This window comes from Centrocercus urophasianus, unplaced genomic scaffold, assembly GCF_019232065.1.
Source record: "Centrocercus urophasianus isolate 14NV4802_14NV808 unplaced genomic scaffold, USGS_Curo_1.0 seq_13, whole genome shotgun sequence".
NCBI lineage: Eukaryota > Metazoa > Chordata > Aves > Galliformes > Phasianidae > Centrocercus > Centrocercus urophasianus.
In genome coordinates, this window is record NW_024884475.1 from 13,824,619 (window position 1) to 13,843,953 (window position 19,335).

Sequence of the window (19,335 nt, forward strand, 5' to 3'; positions counted from 1 at the left end):
TGGCCATCTGAAAGCAGTTTGTCCCCTTCCGGGCATGACCAAGGAACAGAAGAGGTCAAGCTGGTGGAAAAGTATGATGTGCTGCAAGGAGGGGCATACAACAGATAACTTGGGGATGTTTTGGTTTGATCAAGTTGCATTAAAGTGCTCACAGCACAGATCTGCTAGATGTGTTCTCAAATAGCAAAAAATATATTCTTGTGACGATCAGCTGTGTGACAGTAGCCAGAAACACACTGGAAAAATAACTTGGAAATTCACTTAAAATATGAAACTCCACATATAATCACCCAGGAAAGCAGAGACAGGCCACAGGGCATATCCTCCTCAGGCTGCACCCTTTCTCCCTCCTCCATCATGCACGGAGAAGTTATTGTCTCCGTAGGTGGCAGAAAGTGAAACATCCCATCTTTATCTCAAACACAGATATCCAGATACGTATGCTGTTCTCAGCCATATTAGCTAACAAAGATTACTGTTCTTATCAGGGGTTGTGTAATAAATCTTCAAACAGCAAACCTGTGCTTTTGAAAAATGCAGTGCATACTCAGTGCAGGCAACTGTGCTTGAGTGAGTGACAGCTGTGTGACACGGGTGATTGGCATTAGCATTGTTCCAGCAAAAATCCTTACAGGTGTGCCAAATAACATGCTTTCACAGAAACCTAAATAAAATGAGAAATTAACGATGCATTTTGTTCCACTGCCTAGAAGAAAAGTTTCTTCATCCATTTTGAAATGTGTCCAGTTTTGAAAATATGCTTTCAATCTGATGAAGAGAGCCTCTGTCACAACTTGTTCAAGATAAATGGGTCAGGTTGTGCCCCAGGCCCATAGCAAACAGAGCCAAGAGCCTGCTCGGAATGCTCATTACTGTGTGATAAGGTGCTCTCAGCCCCCAGACCTGCACTGTGCTGTGCAAGCTACTTCTGTGGCCCTTCTGCCACACTATTTGTGCTCCTTCAGCCCTGGATGTACTTCACCTAACTAGAGCCTGTTATCATTGCACTTACTGTAGAGATTAGAAAACTAATGAAATACAGAAAAGTCTGTTCTCTTTGCCAGTTTTTGCTTGGCCATGGGTGTTTGCCATGAATCACAATGTTTGATTTAAAGCATTTTGGCCTCTTGTAGGATCAGGAGGCTCAACAGGAGAATACAAAAAGCCTGAATTCCATTTAGGTCCTTATACCTTATATTTGCTTGTGGCTGATGCCCACACATCTCATCAGTTTCCCTGCAGTCACCGTGCAGAACCGCTGGCTCTCTCCATGACCTACGTGTGGGGACAGAGGTGATATCAAGCTGTGAAGGGTTCTTGATTTTATTTCTGTATGCATTAGCAGTAGGTAATGCATTGGACCCGGATCCCCCCAGACACTGGCAACAGGGGTCTGGTTTTGTATGGGACTTGACATAGCTGCAGTGTGCTGGGACTACCAGCCAGAGGCAGAACCTTCACCTGGGCTGTTGTGGGCCATGCTTCCTGCATGGACGTGGAGAGACTGCCTGATACTAAAGACAGTGACCCTCAGACATTTTCTTACATAAAATAGCCCCTAAGAAAGAGTAGCTAATATAATAAATATATTTATCTCGAGGCTTTACATAGAGCCATATTTTTATGCTATGAGATGCTACAGAGAAAGTTAGATGATCAGAAGGATGTGGTCTAGGCAAATATGGATTACAGAAATGGAACAGTAATATGAGTGTTCTTGCTCTAAAAATACTGCTAAAAGCAGGAAGCAGGAAAACAGTGACTGTATCCACAATTTTCTATCCGTCTCACAACTTTTGTGTGTAATACCAGACACTTCACATGTAACAAATAGCTCAGTACATTTAATCAAGTCCTGGGACTTACTGAATCCTTTTTTCATTAATCAACTACATTTTCCTTCGAACTGTATTGAATGCAGAGTGTAGGTAAGGATTTATTGCTACTTCTATTAGGGAATTGCTCTGAGGCGCTTGGCAAATGATTTAATACACAGAGTTGAGATTTCCTGCCTGAATAGGAGGAAAGATGAAATCATATTTTTAAAAGTTGAGGTCATGAGGATGATCATAGCACCTCAGCTGATTTTATGAATACTACAGCTTTTTTGTTTTGTCCTGTCATGCCTCTGCTCTGTTCTCAGATTGTGCATTAGGATAATGCATCCTTTCCAGAAAGGCCAGTAGCCTCATGCTGTCTGATAATGTCAGGCAATGAAGTATCTGCTCTTTCCATGACAGCTTGTTTCAGTAATTACCCTTATTATTGAAAGCAAATGTAGACTTTGCCAATATCCAGGTTCCAGCAACTTCCTGTTCTGTACTAAAGACCTTTTGTGTTCTTGGGAAGGTTAGCTTCTGCTTGTGAAAAGAATTCTGCCTTTTTTTTTTGTTGTTGAATTAAAGAGATCAAACCTTTAAAACATTTAAGGGTTTGCTAGAAGTAGTGACTTTTTAATTCACTCTCCCATTCTTTATTATTCTCCCTACAGAGTGGAGAGACATCTTGTATCCCCTCTGGCATGTTGACTACTGATTAGATTGACATAGCTAGACTGAAATTTAGTCCTTACTTTTACTGTGCATAATGCTGATGAGACATAATAAAATGATTTACAGAAGTTACAGAAGTTTAGAAGTTACAGGTTTATTAGACTAGAGACTGATTTTTTTTTACTACCAAACACCAGATGAATTGTTAATCTAACACGCCCTATCAGAAGTGGGTGGACTTTGTGGTCAAAAAATTCAGCTGAAGAAAGAGCATTTCTACATAACAACATTCTTACAATACAAATTATGTATATAAATTAGCTTTTATTATTTATTAGCCTTTCTGAAAAGCAAAAAGACCTCACCAGCATCAGCATATCACTATCTCAATTTACCAAGAGAATATAACAACAATCCTGACAAGTTAATAACATTCTTACTGTCATCTGAGATGTTTCCTAATGTGAATACTAAACTGAAGTGCCCAAAGTCAAGCAAACATAGCTGTAGAGCTGTTGATGCTCTATGCTTCTCTTTAACCCCCCAACCCTGCTCCAATGCCATACATGTTCCATCTGGCTATAATTCTATTCCTTTTTCTTGTTTATGCCAAGATTCTGCTCAGTCCCTCAGGAAGTAGAGATCTCCATAAGTAAACCAGGAGGAAAGAGCGAGTATATGGACAGTGGCATACAACTGAACATTGAAGCCAAAAACACATGATCGAAGAAGATGAACAAAACAACTTAATATCTGATGCCTTTTTGGTTTGGGTTACTTGTGTTCACACCCTTTTTACCAGATTTTACCAGAAAGTGTGTGAAACAAGATCATTTATTGGGAGATGACTGATTTTGATCTGTAGATGTACAGCATGACAAATTACGTCAGAGCAAAGGTAATTGCTTTTTAATTACAATGTCAAAAATTATACAGCTCCACAGCAGAAATACTCTATTCTGCATTGCTAAAATTGCCATTCTGTTTATTGACATTACATTCAATTAACTCAGGCAAGGTTACTTTGGCCGAGACTTGGCTTGATAAAACTTGACATAGTAAATTAAAAATTGATTGGAAGTTATTTATGTATCTCCTTTGGTACTATTTTCAGCAGTATGTGGGTTATACTAAATATTAATAGCAGTGAAAGTAGAAAATGCCTGGGCTGTCCCATGATTTGAGAGGCACTCACTGGTGAATAAACCCACAACAGACTGTTGCAAAACGTCCCTAGCCAGAGATAAGAATGTTGTTAGTGTTATCAGTTAATATTGTTTGTTCTTTGTACTAAGACTGAACCCAGCCTTTTCGCAGAACCATAGGCTGGCTGAGGTGAAAGGATCAGGGTGGCTTTGAAGGCCTCCAAGGAGGAGACTCCAGAGCCTATCTGGGCAATATGACGAATCATTGGCAGTGGTGAGCTTTTCTTCCTGGTGTGAATGTCAGGACTTCTGATTGCTCCTGAGAAGTGTAAGCCTTAGAGGAGGTCTGTGCTTGGAAAAAATGCATACTCCCTGGAAGGTTTCGTTGTGGACACTGAGGCCATACCTGCGGTTAGGAAACTTCTAGAGAGGAGTATGAAATTAGCCAGCATCTCTGTCTGCTTTCCCATTTGGCACCCAGCAGTGCCCTTCAAACAGATGCATTTTTGTGATGATCAGCATATTGGCAGGTGCAGGAAAATTAAATCCAAATTCAGTGCTGAAGTGAAATATTACAGCCTTATTGGCAATATGCACGTCCACATTGCTAATTCTGATGACAGACTAGCAGATCTAAAGATCTTACATTTTTATAATTATAGTTTCCGTGCTATGAATAAAATGACTGAAAACAGGTCTCAAGAAGAGCTCTACAAGCTCTTGTTACCAACTGAAACAGAACCAGCTGTCCCTTATTGAAAACACTGCTTCCTGGGATGTTCCTGCCTGCAAACTTCACAAGAAAACTACAGGTGAAAGCTCTTCTTTCTGGTCAATTCTATTTGCAGTTTTCTGGCAGTCATACTGTGAGCAGCAATGGATTTTTGATTCCAGATTTTTAGTTTTCTATAGACAAGATCACCATTAGCAGGTCCTGTGGACAACGAGCTGCCTATAAGCTATGGGACGGTTTTATATGTTTTGATTCAGTCTTTCGTAAAAATAGCACAGGAATAACAGAAACTCAACCTATGACCTCTAGCGCCTTAGGCAATAGCACATATCAAATGCATGTGTCACAGGCAGCATGAGTAAGATCAGCACATGTGTCACACAGCCCTAAAGCTGTGGTTGGCTTGCACACGGTCTCTGTGTTTCCTATAACAGGGTTACTGCACTTGTTTCTGGATGCAGGCAGCATGTGAAATGAGGTCAGCATGTCCAGAATTTATTAAGACACTGTGCACGTGCTGTTCTCTCCCTGCTCTGCTCAAACTGCTGTATCTCCAGAGTTCTCAGTAAATGCAGGAGTTCTCAGTGAATTCCAGGTCAACACTTCACAATGCAAGATGAGATGAAGTTTAGGCAAGGTCATGTTTATTTCCCCAGATGAAAATCATTCTGTGGCACATTTCCTCTCTCATTTACATCTCTGCATTATTTACGATAAATGGTTTCTGCTCTGTTACTCTCAAACAAGTTATTCACTGTCATCCTGTGAGCTTCGTGGCTGAGAATGACCATGCAGGTGCTGGTGGGTTAAACCCATGCGTTCTGCATTACCACTGCTGTAGCTCTGCTGCTGCTTTATTTTGTGGGACGATTTTCCTGTCCCACATCATACTGCTCTTGACTTAAAATGCTGGTAGCTTTACTTATCACAGGACTTTACACTGCTACTTGCAACTAAACACTGGAATTCAGTTAGTGTGTTACGTGCAGTCAAACATACCCCTCATGTGTCCCAAGGCCCTTCATCTTTCTTCATTACCAGATGATATATAATGAATGAATAAGGAATAATTTTATGCTTTTGACTTGATAGGATGAGAGGGAATGCCCTGAAGTTGTACCAGGGGAGCTTCAGGTTGGATGTTAGGAAAAATTTCTTCATGGAAAGAGCAGTGAGGAATTGGCACAGGTTGCCCAGAGGGGCAACGGAGTCACTGATGCTGGAGGTGCTCAAGGAATGTGTAAATATGGCAATGAGGGACACAGGTTAGTGGGCACTATTAGTAGTAAGTGGATGGTTGTACTAGATGATCTTACAGATCTTTTCCAACCTTAATGAATCTGTCTATTCAGATTCTATGATTGCAAACTGGAGGCTCAGGCACAGCTGTTTGAACATTCCATTCTACATTTGATCCATCTCTATATGGATGGCCACTAAACAAAATGTCTAACAGCAGGTACCACTAGTTGAATTTACTTTATTTTATTTTTGCTGTTTGCTTTTTCCAAAAATGTTGATTGAATTAATTGTTTGCATGCCACTGTGCTAACTGTGGACCTATTCAGGCAGAATTTATACTGAACTCATGTCTTCCTTCCAGTAGGAGCCACCAGTAAGGGCCAACTGCAGGGAGTGTGAACCACACCTTCACATGTGAGAGCTTCTGTGGAGTAGTGTTCTGTCTCTATGGCAGGATGGAGTTTGGGGGTTGGAGATTCATGATCCTTGAGGTCCCTTCCAACCTGGACCGTTCTGTGATTCTGTGATTCTATGCTGGATAGTACAGACCTGCTCAGCTGTCAGTGTAATTTAGCAGTTTAAATCAACAGGGGTGCTAAGGAAGAGGTTTATTTTGTGCAACATACTCGAGTGATTTATATGTGGCTGCAGAAGATGTAAAGCTTTTTGAATTGTGCAGAAAAATGAAATCAATGCATGTGCATTTCAAAAGTGCACATAGTGGTGTCCTGAATTGCCAGTTTGCTTCATCTAATTCACTCATTGCTCATAGATTTAAAAGTGCCAGCCACTAAGGAAGCCCATACTTGGAAGTTTTTCATACTGAGGATGGAGATACACTGGAACAGGTTGCCCAAGGAGGTTGTGGATGCTGCATTCCTGGAGGCATTCAAGGCCAGGCTGGATGGGGCTCTGGGCAGCCTGGTCTGGTGGTTGGCAAATCTGCTCATGGTGGAGGATTGAAACTAGATGATCTTTGAGGTCCTTTTCAACTGAGGCCATTCTATAATTCTATTTCCATGTGAGTAAAAAAGGACGTTTTTCTACCCCTTTTCCCTACCTGGCAGCTCACTGTCAGTAAAGTCTTCATTGCAGGCTTCACTCAGACGGTGACCAGCATCTTGGTGGGAGGTCTGCTTAAAATTTGGTGAAGCAACCTGTTTTCTGGAAAGAGTAAAGAAAATCACTGTTCACGTGTGCTGCTTGTTGCCAGCCAGATGCATATCCAAAGTGCAATAAATCAACTTGGAACAAGTGAAGCACTGGTAATTGTTTTTCCACAGTGAATTTCAAAGGAGATTTCTTTTAAACCTTCGGCCTGGAGCCCCTGAGGCTCCTGCATGATATACACTGCAATGCAGTGCTCAGATTGTGCCCATCATTTGCGGTTTCATGTGCACCAGCAGTGTGTCTTTGGTGATTTAGTGCCATATAATGAAATGGCATGTGCTACAAGGAGTGCTTAGACATCCCACATCAGATTTCTGAGGCATAATTCACCTACCTTCAACTCATGGACCAAATACGAAGGCTCCCAGCTTCTATAAATATGTACTTTCTAATAATATTCAGAGTTCAGAGTTCAAATTTTAGACTCTACTAGCTGACTTCTGAGGGAAGTCTGAGGCATATTTGGAAATAGATGTATCTATACAAAAACTACTGGCCTAAGCCAAATACATATTCTTCTCTCTTAGTTTCAGAACAGATGCAGCAAATAAATAAATAAATGGTATCTTTCCATTGTTCCCATGGATATCCCAAATACAGAAGGAAAGTTAGGACTACAGAATTGTCTGATCTTGAAGGCGTTTCCAGCAATGAGCAGTTATGTTGTGGCCTCCAGCATGCCTGCAATTGGTAGACGGAATCTGAGGTGACTGATGAGCAGGCTGCAATTGGACACAACTACTCACTCGTTACAGAAAGAGAACATTTAAACTAGTGGGAACATGCGTAAAGAAAACAATTCAAGTGTTGCTGGTAACAGTGAAGTGTGTTTCTTGCTGTACATAAATTAGGAAGGATATTGTGAAGTAATAGGAGCTACTGCGCCATTACTCACTGCCAATAATCAGCGTGAGCTCTGGGCTGCAAGGGAATGGCATTCTTCAGAGCTTCCCATCATGAACAAAGCAGGAGCAAAGAGTTCAGGAGTCTGAATAACATTCTGTGATAAATGCATCTCCCAATTGCAATACAGGCCAGAATAAATGTCTTGGGAATTTTAGGCAGACAGATATTTTACATGATTTATATGGTTTAAGTGACTATGTAAGCTTAAATTGCCTTTTGCTATATATTTCTGTTCATTCCAGTTATACAACCTGCATTATGATTTTAAGTTGCCAAGAATTTTAAGTTGATTCTTTTGCTTATGAATTAAAGCTATTTGGTTGATTTAGTGAGTACAGGGGATGGTCTGCTAGACCATCATTTAATAGGGCTATTGGATCGTATTGTGCTTATAGACTGACTCTGCATTAGATATGACTTATTCTAGAATATAGACATGGTTGGATTTCTACTCTGAGATTGTTCATATTGTTTATATGCAGCCACACACCCATATAAACATTTCTAACACTTCTGAAGAAACTGAGAGGCCAATGCAAGTGCTGATATTTTGTGCTCTTGGAAAGCATAGGTGCTGATGGAAGTCTTCAAGAGTTTACAAGGAGAGCACTGTTACCACCATACAGACTAACTAGAAGCTGTAGTGGAACTGATAGCTCCTGGTCTGGTCAATTGGCTTCTTGATGTTCCCTAGTGCAATTCCATTGCGACTCAAAGAAATGAACACTCAGAACGCTCAGGCCAAATTAGTACTGAATATAAATCCAGAAATTTGAATGCACTCAAACTAGGAACAGCTCTAACCTATAGATTCTACTTAGGCAAGTTATTTCAGTCTTCTGACTCTGTTTCCCTATTTGTAAAGCAGAAATAATCTCAGTAATATGAAGAAAACCCTTCATATTATTGAGAAACAAGAAAAATCAATCTTCTGAGTAAAAGGCTCTTGACATTTCATTTCGACAAGAGTGTGACACTGTAAATATTTAAATTGTGCAATTTTTCCCTCTGAATCTATCTACAGGTACATGCATTCCTGCATACACATATATATGCATCTGGATTGTTGCCCTTGTGAGAGCCAAAGATTGCCAGCAACACAGAAATACATATGTCATTTCCTCTGCCTTTCTGTACACCACACCACCATTTTTTTTCTACATTGGTTACTGGATATTGCTATTCATATGTTTCAGTGTGCTCCAGAACAGAAAGGTACAGAATGTCAGGCAAAAGAAGTTTTGAATCATCCTAAAGGTTTTAAGATGGGCTCTTTGAGCTGGACATTTAGCATCTGACTAGCACTTTCAAATATATGAAATGCAGCTAATTTTTGTCTAGCATGCTCGAAGAGAGGCAAATTCTCCTGTCATTTCAGCTCCTCAGGAATCATGAAAAGCAATGGTCTTCGGAACTGTCAAGAACTCCTGCGAATACATAGCAGCTTCATCTGCTTTACAGCATTTTTATGTACTCCAGTGCTCACATCACAAGCAGAAGAGCTTTTAGCTTTGTCAGAAGTTATAGTTCCATAATCAAAAGACATTAAAAAAGGGATAATGATCAATTTTACTGGTTCTGCATTTGTTTTTCCTAAAAGGGCCCCAGGTTGTTTCCACTGTCCAAATCTGAGCATCAGAGAAGCTTCTGTTGTTACTGCAGCAATGCACATTTTGTCTTTCTCCTCTCACTGCTCTTTGCTCTTTGAATTCCATAACCCATGATATTCATTAAAATTTTCTGACATATCTACTGCCAGAAAAAGCAAGTGTAGTGTTTATCTGAGCAGAGCAAAACCAAAAAGTATACAAATGCTATTCTAGAGTAATTGCACAAGCTCCCTTGGATGAGAGTAACTCCTTTTGTCATGCAACCATTTAACAAGCCAACATTAGGAAGTAAATATTATGTACTGCAAAAACTACCAATCCTTCCAGACCAGATATTTCAGTCAAACATGAGGGAGAAAGGCATGTTCCAACAGAATCATCATTTGATATGATCAGAATCATTATCAAAGTGGAAGTTTTATTGCCTAGGCATACTTCTCAGTATGCTGCCTGCAACCATGAAGAGATGACAGATTTATATTCTTGGAAATGGAAGAATTTCTTACCCATCACGTCACCCTGTCCAAAATGGCTGGTGAGTTCATGTGGCAGCTGTGTCTTTTATTCACAAAGAAGCCCCAGAAATATGACTTTACATTAACCAAAAGCACAGTCTTCACTCAAACCTTTGTAACTTTGGTCCTGTTAACAGTTGTTCAATTAGTTTTATTTGTAGCAGTTAATTATTTGGGGATCTCTGACTTACTGGTCCATAGCAAATTACAGCAGCTATTTCAAAGAATAAAATTGATCATAATGACACACTATTAGCAAAATTTACTTCTGAGCAGTACTTACATGAGTCCAGAGGAGCTCCGTTCATACTGATGTATTTCCCCAAAAGCAGTGTTTTTATGTCAATGATGGAACCTCAAAAGTGAAACACAGGGCCTCTCAAGGAATAAAACCAGAAAGTTTTCAAATGCAAAGCAGAAGCCAAATTCAACATTCATTTCACTAGAGATAGGAAGAGTGATATGAAGATTGGTGTTCCATAGGAAGGTAAGTTTTTATCACTAAGTGAATCTTATGCTACTTCCAAAGACTGAAGCCAATACAGTAAGTACTAGAAATGCCAGCTGTATCCTTGCCAAAGCTAACTACAGAAGCAAGAATACAGCGAATTCAGAACAGCCTTACAGGCATGGTCCTGTATGATCATCTCCTAATAAAAGCTTAAATTAAGCATTAAAGTAGCCTCAGAACTGCAATAATAGGCACAAAAAAAAAAAAGTTAGGAAAAAGGGATATCTTCAGTTTTTAGAGAGATTCAAATATCTACTAAGCACATGTTGACTCAGGAGCTTGTATGGGCTCACCAAACCTCACTAAGCCTGCTTTAATACAGTTGTTTATTCTTTTGTTTTTCATATGCTCTGACTTTGTGTCAGAGAAGAAGGAGACATGAATTTGTGTTATATTTATAACACATATTTACGATATATGCTTCTGGAGGGATCCTTGTCTTTGACAGGTCTTGGTTGATTCTTCCATTCCCACCCAGGCCTGTAAAACAAGTTGCTGCTTGAATATGCAGATAAAGATATGGGATTGGTTTATGAAGTCAAGAAAGAAATATTACATATGATAGTGGTGGTATCCAGCTAAACATTGCCAGCTTTTGAAAAGGGAAACTCCACCACAACTTTACTTGGAAATATACTCCAGCTGGATGAGGAAAAATTGCATATTCAAAGTCTAAGAATTATTTCTAAAACCATGAAACCATGACAGCATTTGTTTTACTTCTGATAATAATATTACTATGTTAACATATATGTTATGTTGTTATATATATATAAGTTAAAATAGATCTTCCCTCTTTTTTATTCTTTCCCTAAATAATGTAGCAATGTACTTCAGACTTTTATTTATGGAGATAGATTTTTTTGTCATCACTCCTACAGAATCTCATGTGATTATTTCTTCACATTTATTTTGTACATACGTTTTCTTTCTTTTTAGTTTGAAAAAACAAACCAAATTTATGCATGCCATTTCTGTTAATATTGCTCCAATTCCATGGCCTGGAGCTTCTCACTACATTTTGCCAAAGGTGCAACAGATTGAAATTCTGGAAATCATCTGGATAGAGTGTAGTTATCCAGCTGGACACTGGCCAAAATTAACGTCATCTCTCTTACAGTGATGGCGACCTGGGAGCTCCAACAACCCTTTCCAACCAGCAACCTGATTGTTAACAGGAATGGATTGCTGCCAGCTCCAACAGCCCTTCTGCAGCAGTCCATGCAATCCCTAATGCTTTGCTCATTGAATGCTCAATGAATTTATACAGTGTTGTACACAAACCAACATCCCCTAGTGTCCCAAATTTTCTGTCCACAAACTGGCTGCTTTAGCTCACTTTGGTGTTGTTTGAACATGTAAATGAGGAACAAAGGATCTCTGAGATCAAGAACACTTGACTGGAACACACTCTGTAGGACCTCAGGTCTGCAGGCTGCCATACATGCTGGGCAACGACCACATTCATACCTAGAGCCATATAAGACAACATGTCCTGGAAGCCTGCACTGCAGACATGCAGTTATCCATGAGAAGGCCCTTTGGAACAAGGAATAGGAGCAGTAGCTGTGGAACAGCCCAAAAGCACTCCCAGATTTTCCAGAGAATCACACCACCTCTCTCTCAGTGACTCCAGAAACCACATCACTTTCAGGCAACAGATGTAAACATAACTCATTATTTTTAAAATATCCTGTTATCTAAGCAGACTTATTATATGTAATTAATACACATATCGTTGATGTATAGGATACATTGCTGTTACAGATAACATTGTAATTTCTGGACTTTAGGATCCATCTTAACATTAGCTCCTCTCCCTTTGCATACACAAAGCACCACAGTGCTTACATGTGCATACTCACAGGCAGCTTTGAACATGTTGCAGTCTCTCATTATATAACAAGGTCCCTTTGATGTGTCTGTTTGTTGCCTGCAAATCAGCGTAATGCTTCCATGGTCCCCTGGAAGCTTCAGAATAATTAAACTTATCATTTCTACGTGGTGCTGGATCTGATCAGTGACTGAGGCAGTCAGGTGGCAACAAGCTGAAGGGAAGTCTTCACAGTTCTGCCACTTCTTGCTTACCACTTCTTTGCCTTAAAACAGCTCTTTCAAGTGGAATCTACAAGCAGCCTGGAAGAAGTTCCAGTAATGGTATGAAACGCATACTTCACATGGATAGGAGAACATTTCCAGAGAAACCTGTTACATCAGTCCTCTTTAAAGAGAGAATTTCAACTCCAATGCATACATTACTGCTAGCAGTAGTTCTACAAACAAGCAAAATGATCTGTGACATGGCCAGTCCCTTCTGCTTACACAAATCCCTGTATTGTCTCACAGCTGTGATGACAATGGAAGGAGCAAGTGAGGCACCAGAGTGATTTTTAGAAACTTCGATCTTTCCACGTCTTATCACTCAAACAGAGTCAAGGTTCTTGTAACACTGACTTCTCCTCTCTGGTTCTTTGAGGGTTTTGACGATTGCAAGTGGGTTTCAGGGTACCCCGTCCTTTCAAGGGAAAGAGCAGAAAGACACTGAAAGATATTAGAACACAGGAATACCTACAATGGTCTTGAGATCAATAGGATTTGTTAGACTACCAACTGTGCTGCTGTATGTGCTCTAGTGAGGGAGGAGATGCTACCACTACCCTGATGACAAGACTGCAAATCTCTTTTTTGCTGGAATAGCCTCAAAGATGGGTTTTCCTATTTGATCAAGTCCCAGTGTGCTAAACAAATCGTTGCCATTCTTGGAAATAGCCTAGAGGAACACACAATAAAATATATTGAAATGGAATGAGATCCAGGGAAAGACATGGGTGAGGCACAGCAGCTACCAACAAGTACGGAGCTGCCTTGCTCAGGGCAGCATCAGAAAAAAAAGAACAAAACAAAACAAAAAAACCCCAACCAGGTAAAAGTGGAAAAGGGAGTGGAATTTGTTATCTAGGTTGAACTATGCCTACATGACTTGAGCACAGCAGTGTAAAATATGTCATGTCTGAACACTGAGTCTCTGCAACGGTTGGCCAAATTCAGGTGAGGTGATATCAGGCGGTAGGTACCCATTGGCCCCCTCAGGGAAAGAGGAGGGTAGGGCCCTCTTGGGAGCAGGAAAGTTGACTCACCCTGCTCTGTTCTACAAGCAGCCATGAAACAGGAGAGATTAGATGTGTAACCTGTACTGCTGCCAAAGTGGTAAACGAATAAAAGAGGTTGCAAAAGAAGCGGAAACTCATTAAAATGAGATCGTATGTGTGAAATATATACTACAGAAAATAATGAAAGAATAGAAACTTTAAAATTAAAGGAGCTGAAATTTTACAAAGTCTAAAGTTGTGCTGCACTGCCAGAACTATTTGTTGTTCACTAATAACATCCCCCTATTTCCTAGTGAATATAGAATTACATCTTAGATTTCCTAGGTAAGACTACCAAGTACTAGCAAATAACTTCCAAAAAATGCTTAACTTTGATGTTTTTAATCTCCTTTTAACTCTTAGTTTCTCTGAACTTTGTTGAAGGTTGAAAGGTGCAGAAGTCCTAGGCTGCACAGGCATAATTTAAATCCGTTTGTTCCCTCTTGCTCTGCTAAAGATGGTGTTAGAAAATTCAGTACCACCACTAAGATATGCAGAGTAGAGTCAATGGTGAAGTTTTTCAGAATGATCATAGACCCTAAGGTGAATGCCAGAAAATATTTTATTTAACCTGCTTGACTCTAGAAGGACCAATGTTATACCAACCCAAGTGGCCCTGTAAATGCTCAGAAGAGAGCAGCTCCCAGCAATTGTAGTCAAGTGATTGTAGATTTCATGACTGAAACACAAGGTTTGCTAAGCATGCTGAAAGCTTAGATGCACTTGACTATAGACCTGTAGTCTATGTAGTCACTGAAGTCTATGGCTGCCCATGACGTTGTAGTCCTTCTGGGGTACTGGAACAATCCCATACATCTCAGCTGAAATGCACCCTGGAACTGCTAAGATTCAAGTGTTTTCCTTCTGGAAAGATCCATGCAAGAGGGTAGCAGTCAGTCCTGGAAGAAAACAAGACAATGAAGTCATGGAAACACAATGTCATTCATCCCTGGAGAGGAGAATGCAGCTCCCACACGTGCTGACAGTCCAGCAGGCAGAGATACAGTCACAGCTCCGGAATCTCGGGCTGGAATTTGCTTTGGGAATATGTCACTGGCTCCATGTGCATGGCTGGCCAACAGCCACAGAGCTGAGCAGTGCCTCCTGGAGATCCCAAGGGGTGGATCACACTTCAGGCAACCAATTGCTGATGTTAGTACTTGGGAGGGTAACAGCAGCTAAGGGTAGTTAGGACTGGACTTTTTCCAGAGTATCTGGAACAACTGAGCCTCTTAATTCAGCCTTGTCTAGTGCTCTGGTTGTAATCTGAGGTTATTATACTAGTAGCTGTATACTAGATTAGATATTTGTCACTAACTGCTACAATATACGGTTGGCTGAGCCATATGTGTGCTACTCATCCTTCCTCTGCATCTTCTGGCCTTATTTCAGCATTTTTCCACTGTGAAGTGGTGCAGGCTGAAACACAACGTTTCTAGAAGCTGAAACTCCATACCTGCATATCTACATTAATAATAAGAAGTGGGTAGCTAGCTTTCCACTCAATGTGGCACCAGAATGGCTGTGTCTTTCCGTCTACTTGGAATATAGCACTGATGCCTCTTTATGGAAATTTTGCTTTACTGTGGGCACTGGTCTAACAATACTTGCACCAGACAGCCTGGGAATACCCCCTGTATCCACAAGGCATGTGAGGCTCAAATTTCAGTAAGAAGTATCTACCTTCTTCTTCTAATCCGGACTTAACTAAAATACAGCTGAATCCTTCTGAAATAACACAGTTTGACTAATAGCAGCATCCTACATTCAAGACATTCGTCTTGAATGTAGCAACTCGCCAGAGCAGCATTAAAACATCCTCCCCAGACATGTTGATTTAAATAAAAGGTTACTCATAACAACTCATCTTATGAATATTCTTTAAAATTTTGGGGTCAGCCCAGGTCTTAGCAGAGAGATAATTACAAAAAGGAATGGGTTTTATTTTCTCAAGGGACAGAAATGTTATGTTAATCTGCTAGGAATTATCAGGGAAATTGTATTTCAAGGAAGTTTTTTCACTGTGGCAGCAGACCTTCCTTTCCAGCCTACTGCCACTAGAAAAGTGTAACTTGCACATTTTTCTTTCAGCTGAAGTTTTAAATGTTTCCAAAGATCAACTGTCAGCATTTGGCTTGAAATTTTCTAAAATTTCTGTTCTTGTGGAGTTGGATTATTATTAATATTTTTTAAATACAGATGAAGTCTAACACATGGAAAAGGATTTATTAGTGTTTTCCATATATGTAGAGAGCAGGCAATGGAACTTCAAAGAAATACAGAGGCAGCAGTGAGCGTAAGTTCTTCAGCTGCTGGAGGAAGAGTTCAGCCCTGCAACAGAAGTGAACTTGGGCAGGCCATTTAATCTCTGTGTCTCAGTTTCCCTACCACGGAAAAGTAAAACGTGCTTCATAATATAGGAGAAATGAAAGAACTGAAGTTTGCAAAGTTTTCTGTCATCTTTTGATGAGTTGGGAAAACCAAAATTTTTTTGTAAAATTATGAAAATATGAAAATCCTGCCACCCTTCATTATCATGATGATTACAAACAAATAATAGTTTATTTCCCTCAAACAAAATCATTGAATGCTCTGGCTGAATTCTGCAAAGCTGCAGAAGGTTTGTTAAAACAGCTGTATAGGCAATACTTTGCCTAGGTCTTGTGAATGATCAGCCTTTCAGAAAAGCTCAGCAATTCCAGAGAAGTTTAATTCAACACACAGAGAATACTTTAAATATATCTTGAAGTTTATTTTTCTTAGTAATTTTTAGGTCAAATGCAGAGTACATAACTGAGGAGTGCATAGCACCAAACTCATCCCTTTGGCTAGCACAGCTCAAAGGGGGGCAAAGAGACTGCTTAGATACTTCTGTGCAGAGTACGTAAAATCAACAGGTAATGCTTGTGTAGAAACATGTGTGCAAATGAAATCTGTAACATCTTCAACTGTACCAAGTGTCGTCTGTCGTGTAAAAACAAAATCTGAAAAATATATAAATATACAGCTTTATGTCTTTTTTTTTTTTTTCCTATGTACACTATATAACAGGAGAATAAAACCTGGGAGTTTGCAGTAATTTCGGTGAGATCAGACTGTTGTGATGCGTAACTTTACAAACACATCCTCAGCACTTTTTGTCTTGCACCATGGTGATGAAGAAGTTGCATAAAGACAGCAAACTCTCTGGGCAGTATTCCTCAGCCACCTTCTTCTGATCGATGTAATCTACGTCTTCCACGCAGTCTGGAGGGCTGTGTTCTGGCTGTTTTCCAGTCTCAGAAGCTGCTGGGACCTGGGCATCCTCTGCAGCATGGTGAGCTGGGTGCTCTTTGGCAGGGCCCTCTGCTGCCAGGAGGCTTGAGCGTGTCAGCTTGAGGTGAGCGCCTCGTGGGCCTTTCCTGCATATTTTAGATTTTAGCATGCTCCTGGGGTCTTGGCAGATCTGCTTCTGCTTCTTCAGGGAGCGGGAGACCTGCTTCCAGTAGGACTTCTGATTTGCTGCATAGTGTGGGCAGGTGGAGGGGTCCCCTGAGAACTCACACCAGAACGCACTGTCCCCATTCCTGCACTCAATGTGCACAGTTGCAGCACTCATGTCGGTCACCGCCCAGGTGCAGTCAGCATTTTCTTTGGATTTAAATTTGCCTTTAGGAGATGCCTTTCCTCCTTTTGGTTTCCGCCCTTTTTCTCTCTCTGGGTTTGATTCAGTCTGTTTTTTCCCACCGTGCTCTATGCCTTGTTTCCCCTTTCTTCTCTCCTGCCTTTCACAGCTGGTGAGTAGAATCTGGGACACCAGAATCAACACACACAGGAGTCCAACATTTTTAATCCACATGTTTTGCTCGTTATTTGCCTTCAAAACAAAAACATACAGTCATTAAAACATTTTCACTTCCTACTGGACTTTATTTGATAGCTGCAGGAGTTCAGACCGGCTCCTTGATATCTGTTAGAACGACACCTATTAGAACCTCTCTGCCAGGGGGGAGGTTCAGGTGGTATATTAGGAAGCATTTTGTCTCCTAAAGAGCAATGAGGCATTGACACAGGCTGTCCAGGGAGGTGATGGAGTCACCATCCCTGAAGGTGTTAAGGAAACATGGAGATGTGGCACTGAGGGACATGGTTTAGTGGGAAGTATTGGTGGTAGATGATTAGACTAGATGATCTTACTGGTCTTTTCCAGTCTCAATGATTCTATGATTCTTTGATGTTACTGGGAAGATCCTCTGTCCTCCATGTGCACAGTACCTGGTTTCTAGAACCATTACATATTATTATATCCAAACAGTGTGAAACAGAAGAGACTCTTTCCCAAGATACACTCCTGCCTAATAACTGAGGAACCCTTATTGCAATCCCTTCTGCAATCCCAGACAGAATTTGGCCACAGGACTTGTCAGTTTGAGATGGATATCTGAAGCTATGCCATACAAAGCTGCTGCTATGTCCACGATCTCCCATTTTGTGAATGTCACATGAGTCATTTTGACTCCAGCCTCTGTGCTAAATAGAAATAGAGCATAATTATTTACTAGGCATCCTGTAAATTTACTTAATTCACTTGGTACGCTGGTATGTAAGAGCTTTCTATTACAAATAAAATATTTTTTTCATAAACTGAAAAGTAACTACAGATGCATTTTTTTCTTGTCTTGCCTACTGCACAAACAGAACTGCTTTTTGCTTTTGAAGGCACCTGTAGTACAATTGGATGTGCCTAAAGCTGCTGTGTACAGAATGCATTTATTTCTGTAGGTGTTTCCCTCTGTGAAGCAGCTTTCAGGATCAAAGCTCTGGTGGAGCACACCATAATAGCTGAGGGTTAAATGTGGCTTTTAGTGTGCTAAGTGTACTGTTCAGACGTTTCCATCACACACATTTCGGCAGCCAAGTTGCCACGTTAGAAAGCAGAAATTCATGTGGAGGCATGCTAATAAGGAGCCCATTTCAGCATTCGACTTTCTGCACATAGAACACATAGATAGCAGCAGACGTGAGCAGGTCCCACTTCTGTGTAGCTCTTACCTGACTCGCTGCCTTATTCTATTCAAAGAGATTTTCACAGCATAAAACCCTCTTTAGAAAACACCACATGGTAGTTACAAATATGCAATTGTTAAAAATATGCAACAAGTGAAAATTAAAACAACTAATGATGTGGCAGTAACTTTCAGTTACAAGTAGAACGGTGTGAAAGTAAGATAGCTGAAATAAATACCTTGCCCAGGAGCCAGAGGTATCCAAACTTCACTCAGCATGCAGCTCGTCTCTCTCAGAAGGACTGGAGCTGCTTGTAAAGGCAGCGCGGTATTTATAAGGGCAGAGACACACCTTCTGGGCTCCAGCAAGACGGTTACAACACAATAGGATGCCTCCGTGCCATGTTCCTTCACCTTTGACACACCTCCTTGGAGAAGTGCCAGGTCTTAGCACACAAAACATCAGCACGGTGGGGTGACAAGGTGTGTGTGTATAGATCAGACATTCCTTGGGCCAAGTTCTTCCCTCTTTGTACACAGTGATAAGAACTTCCTTACATCATGAGCTTCCCTAACAAAGCTTTTCCTAGCCATGGAGAGACATATCCTGCAAGTTGCTCTGCTACTGTGTGCAATTGACTTTAGGTCAGCATGCAGTGTCTCTCTGTAAAATGAAACTCGTTCCACAGAGCACTTCAAGCCTACCTTCAGAAGATTTCATCACCTCCTGTCACAAATGAGTAAATTAATAGTAAAGAAGTGTTAGAGAACAGTTTAGAACCAAAATAAGTCATTATTCTGCATTAGGGACAGGATTCATGACAGTGGGATGGTCATAAGCATAAAGTTCAGAAACAAATTCATATAAATACATATA

General features: G+C 40.6%; 1 protein-coding gene across 1 annotated transcript; it reads right to left on the minus strand.

The window, feature by feature from the left end:
- Positions 1 to 16,201: 16,201 nt before the first annotated feature.
- FGFBP1 (fibroblast growth factor binding protein 1) lies at positions 16,202 to 18,760 on the minus strand. Its single transcript, XM_042812335.1, has 2 exons — positions 18,698 to 18,760; positions 16,202 to 17,329 (listed from the first exon to the last, which is right to left on the minus strand). Exon 2 carries the CDS (start codon positions 17,309 to 17,311, stop codon positions 16,601 to 16,603), a length of 711 nt encoding a protein of 236 aa, XP_042668269.1. The 5' UTR covers positions 17,312 to 17,329; positions 18,698 to 18,760; the 3' UTR covers positions 16,202 to 16,600.
- Between the last annotated feature and the right edge of the window lie 575 nt (positions 18,761 to 19,335).

Coding starts and splice junctions, on each gene's coding strand:
- FGFBP1 (XM_042812335.1), bottom strand. CDS start 17,311: ATGTGGATTAAAAATGTTGGACTCCTGTGTGTGTTGATTCTGGTGTCC.